Source organism: Dasypus novemcinctus, chromosome 18, assembly GCF_030445035.2.
Source record: "Dasypus novemcinctus isolate mDasNov1 chromosome 18, mDasNov1.1.hap2, whole genome shotgun sequence".
NCBI classification, from domain to species: Eukaryota; Metazoa; Chordata; class Mammalia; order Cingulata; family Dasypodidae; genus Dasypus; species Dasypus novemcinctus.
In genome coordinates, this window is record NC_080690.1 from 73,188,955 (window position 1) to 73,194,329 (window position 5,375).

The 5,375-nt window shown below is 53.1% G+C and overlaps 1 protein-coding gene across 1 annotated transcript; it reads left to right on the forward strand.

Annotated features, from left to right (window-relative positions):
* Nucleotides 1-1,786: 1,786 nt before the first annotated feature.
* Nucleotides 1,787-5,054, forward strand: LOC131274172 (sialic acid-binding Ig-like lectin 14). Its single transcript, XM_058279154.2, is given in 7 exon segments — nucleotides 1,787-1,814; nucleotides 1,883-2,185; nucleotides 2,188-2,262; nucleotides 2,448-2,726; nucleotides 2,893-2,940; nucleotides 4,551-4,808; nucleotides 4,915-5,054. Coding segments are annotated over 7 exon segments (1,131 nt in total).
* The last annotated feature ends 321 nt before the right edge of the window (nucleotides 5,055-5,375 follow it).

Sequence of the window (5,375 nt, forward strand, 5' to 3'; positions counted from 1 at the left end):
GGTTTTCTGAGAATATATTTTTGAATCTCATTTAGCTCTGAAAAACAGGTGTTTTGATAAACATCAATGCTGGCCAATATGATGTGGGCATAAGGAAAACCATGCAAGCCCTCACTGCACTGAACTGCAGACAGCCCTTATGGTGAAGAAGTTCCTTCTCCACTGATTCACAGCTTCTTATTCTCCACTGTGTTCTCCTTTTGTTTTACATGAAAAGATGTTGCAAGTTTCTTATTCTGGAGATGTCTTTAGAGCTTTGCAAATCAGCATCCTGGCTACCAGGGGAAAAATTCCAAGCTCACATTTTTTAAAACCCAAAATTGGTGAGGATGTGATGTAGCTGGAGAGGGAAAATCTCAAGGTTATGGACCAGGCAGGTCATAACTCTTCTTTTCTCCAACCCTCAGAACAAATAAATGTTCATATGAGTGGATGGATGTATGGATGGACTGATGGATGGATGGATGGATGGATGGATGGATGGATGGATGGATGGATGGAGGCAGGGAGGCAGGGAAGTATTGATGGATGGATGCCTGGACAGATGGATGGATGGACAAATTGATGCATGGATGGATGGATGCACAGATGCATGGGGTGGATCGGTGCACAGATGCATGGGTGGATGGATGGATGGATCGATGGATTGATGTATCGAAGGATCAATGGACGGACAGATGGATACCTCTCTACTTTTCATTTACTATGCCCCAGACACTCACAAGACCCTAAAGAATTTCACCGCTAGCCAATCTGTCCACCCCATGGCTCTAGATGAGGCTGTGACTCTCTTGGCGCAGACCAGGAGTGGATGAGCTCCCTGGTGGAAAAGGGTGCACAGAAGAGCCCCTTGACAGGGAGAACACATGCAGCACATCTTGGATGTCCTGGAGGTCCCTGGGCAGAAGAACTGGAGACTGGGCAGCACTAAAGACTGGGAAGAAGTACACAGGGCTCTGTCCTTCCTGCTGTCCCCCTTGGGCAAGATTCTGGGGTCTCTGGCCTTGGGATTTCTGTGCCCTCTGAGCAGAGGGGGTCAAGCTCTGAGTGCCTTTGAAGTGAAGTTCCTCTTCTGTGAATGCCTTGGTCTTTTTTTTTTTAATTTTTTTTTTATTGACTTTGTAATAATATTACATTAAAAATATATATGTGAGGTCCCATTCAACCCCACCCCCCCACCCCCCCTCTCCCCCCCCAACAACACTCGTTCCCATCATCATGACACATCCATTGGATTTGGTAAGTACATCTTTGGGTACCTCTGCACCTCATATACAATGGTCCACATCATGGCCCATACTCTCCTCCATTCCATCCAGTGGGCCCTGTGAGGATCCACGATGTCCGGTGATTACCCCCGAGGCGCCATCCAGGGCAGCTCCACGTCCCAAATACGCCCCCACCTCTCATCTCTTCCTGCCCTTCCCCATACCCATCGTCCACCATGTCCACTTTTCCCAATCCAATGCCACCTCTTCTATGTGGACATTGGATTGGTTGTGTCCATTGCACCTCTATGTCAAGAGGAGGCTCAGATTCCACATGGATGCTGGCTGCCATCCTCCCATTTTCAGTTGTAATCACTCTAGGCTCCATGGTGTGGTGATTGTCCTTCTTCAACTCCATCTTAGCTGAGTGTGGTAAGTCCAATAAATCAGATTGTAGGTGCTGGAGTCTGTTGAGAATGCCTTGGTCTTGTGCTCCTCACCAGCATCCGGGGTGTCCCCTCTCTCCATCCCTCTGCTCATCTCAGACAGAGGCAGCCCCAGGTCCCCCCTCCTCAGAGATGATGCTGCTGCCTCTGCTGTGGGCAGGTGAGTGCCCCTGGGGAGAGGGGCAGGGGGTGCTGGGCTAGAGCTGTGGCTGACCTGGTTTCCCACAGGGTCCCTGGCTCAGGATTCGAGATTCCGGCTGCAAGTGCAGAGGTCGGTGGAGGTGCACCAGGGCCTGTGTGTCGTCATGCCCTGCAAATTCTTCTACCCTTGGTTTTATCGGACTGACTCTGATCCAGCTCTTGGCTACTGGTTCAGGGAAGGATCTGATTACATCCGTGGTGCTCCAGTGGTCACAAATAATCCAACAAGAAAAGAGCAGGAGGAGACCCAGGGCCGATTCTGCCTCCTCGGGGACCCCAGGACTGATGACTGCTCCCTGGACATCAAAGACACATGGAAGGGGTCACGGGGATGTACATCTTTAGGGTGGAGAGGGGAGATTTGAAATTGACTTATGTATCATATAAGCTCTCTGTACATGTGACAGGTAAGGAACATACCAAGAAAAGGACATGGGGGTGGATCCTGGGACCCCTGCCCCTTGTCCTAGGAGAGGCCCAGGGGGACAGGACAGAGGGGCTGACTGGGAACAGATGGCGTGTCAGAAGTTGTTCTCAGGGGCACACTCAGGGTCCCTACTCCAGGGCCCAGGCCCCTCTCTCTCCTCTCCAGCCCTGACAAAGACACCTGACATCCACATCCAGGGGACCCTAGAATCTGGACACTCCAGGAACATAACCTGCTCTGTGCTCTGGGCCTGTGAGCGGGGGATGCTCCCCACCTTCTCCTGGACTAAGGCCACCCTCACCACCCTGGGCCCCAGCACCAGCCTCTCCTCTGTGCTCACACTCACCCCACGGCCCCAGGACCACGGCACCTGCCTCACCTGCCAGATGGCCTTCCCTGGAGCTGGGGTGACCGTGGAGAGGACCATCCAGCTCTACATCACCTGTGAGTGCTGGGCCAGGACGCTGGGTCCCTGAGGCAGGGGCGTGCTGGGATAGGGGTCAAGGCCTGGGGATATGGGGAGTGTCCTTCCACGGCTGGGTCAAGGTGGAAAGAACGATCAGACCCCACCATCTTGCTCATTATCACCTGTTGCTTCTTTCCATTCCAGATGCACCACAGAACATGACCATCAGCCTCTTCTGGGGAAACAGTACAGGTGAGGGAGGAACTTGCTTCCTGGGGGCTGGGAAGGGAGTGGAACCTCCGCTCAGAGCTCACCTACAGGAAATTTTTTAAAGGATTTATTTATTTATTTCTCTCCCCTTCTTCCCCGCCCGCCCCCCCCCCCCCAGTTGTCTGCTCTCTGTGTCCATTCGCTGTGTGTTCTTCTGTGACCACTTCTATCCTTATCAGAGGCACGTGCGATCTGTGTTTCTTTTTGTTGCATCATCTTGTTGTGTCAGCTCTCCATGTGTGTGGCACCATTCTTGGGCAGGCTGCATTTTCCTTCACGCTGGGCGGCTCTCCTTACAGGGCACACTCTTTGTGCGTGGGACTCCCCTATGCGAGGGACACCCCTGCGTGGCAGGGCACTCCTTGCGCACATCAGCACTGCGCATGGGCCAGCTCCACACAGGTCAAGGAGGCCCAGGGTTTGAACCGCAGGCCTCCCATGTGGTAGGTGGAAGCCCTATCCATTGGGCCAAGTCCGTTTCCCTACAGGAACGTTTTTAGGTTCAACATAACGAAGCCCTATAACTTTTCCCCCTCTCTCCTCTCACTGCTGCTCCCCTCCCTGGGCAGGGTTATTGTAGGACTGTTGTTAACTCCTGGCTGGCACTCCACCTCTAGTGGTTTCCTCTCTCCTGGCCTCCTCTCTCCCCTCACTTTTCCATGGCACCTCCTTTCCCACTTCCCCTGCTTCCTTTCTGTCTGCACCATCTTACATCTCGCAGGAGTTCCCACAGCTCTGAACTGGGCCTCCCTTCCCTCCCTGCAGGACCCTACGTTTAAGCTTATCCACCCCAGTGACTCCAATCCAATGCTGCACTGAAGACCTTCACAAACTTCTGTCCAGGCCAGATGGTCCTGAGGGCACTCAGCTCCCACTTGGGTGGTCTGCTCCCACTGGAGTCACTCGAGTCAACATCCTGGAAGTCACTTCAGACATCTCTGTGCCTCACCCCCACACTCCCCATGAGTCAGCAAGCTTTGTGAGCTTGGCTTCCTGAAGGTGTCTAAACCACTTCCTTCCTCCATCCCCATGCCCCAGGCCCAGCTCAGGCTGCCCAGCCTCCCTCATCCAGACCATCACATCAGCATCCTCCCCAGCCCACAGTCCACCAGTTCAGCCCCTCCAGGCTGCCACAGCTTGGGTCCCGGAAGGATCTTTCTAAAACCCAGATCTGACCCTGTTCTTCCCCTTTCCAGAGCCCTCCCATGGCTCACCATGGCCCTCAGGAGAAAGTCCAAAAGGACTTTCTTCTCACCTCCATGTCTTTCCCTCCAAGTGGTCAGAATTACATGGTGTCAGCATCACTCCATGTTTTTGCATATTAAGGTCTATCCTCCTGGGATGCCCATTCCCACATCTCGATAAGGCTAACTCTGTCTCCTATTTCCACCCACCTCTCAGGCTCCCTTCCTCCAAGAAGCTTGTCCTGTCCCATGATCTTTGAGTTGAATGTTCCCGTGGATCTGCACCCATTCTTGCCCTTGCTTTCATTGCCTGCTTCAGACATACTGCCTTCCACTCCTGTGTCTGTGGCAGGGCAGAGGGAGAGAGGGCCTCTCAGCCCTGCCCCTTGGCTCTCCCTGTCTCCATAGTCTCAGAGGTCCTGAGCAATGCCACCTCACTGCGCATCTCAAAGGACCAGACCCTACACCTGGTCTGTGATGCTGACAGCAAACCTCCTCCCAAGCTGAGCTGGTCCTGGGGAAGCTCTACTTTGAGCCCCTCCCAGCCCTTGGATCCAAGGGTCCTGGAGCTGCCCCATTTAGCATTGGAGGATAAAAGAGAATTCACCTGCTATGTTCAGCACCTGCTGGGCTCCCACCATATGACCCTGAGCCTCGTTGTACTGGGTGAGTATAGGCAGGATACCTGCATTCTCACTTGGGGCTGTGAGTAGGGCTGAGTGAGGTGTGGACTTAGAAAACTCACTCCTCCCTCTAACTTGCCCTCCCCCAGGTAATGATAGTTCCTGCCCACAAGACTCAGAGGGACAGGAGGGCTCCTGGCCTCTAATCCTCACCCTGGTCAGGGGAGCCCTCATGGGGATTGGCTTCCTTTTCACCTATGGCTTCACCTGGATCTACTATACCAAGTGAGAAACCCTGCCCAAGGTGTCCTAGATTTTAAGCCTCTCAAATTCTGGTAGCTTCATGTACCATGTCCTCTCCAGCCCAAACCCTGAATAGGATCAGTCTCTAATTCCAGAACTATATTTCCCTCACAGGTTCAGAATTTCTCAAGATGACAGGATTGTGAAGTCTAGCTGTACCCTCCAGAGCCCTGAAAAATGGATGAGGGTCCATCAAGCCTCTGTCTCTGAACCCTCTCTTACACCTGCTCAGTCCTTTGGAGCAAGGAGGTACTCAATGGCTTGGCCCTGCCCTCTACCTAGCAATTAATTCTCTTCACCTTTCAAC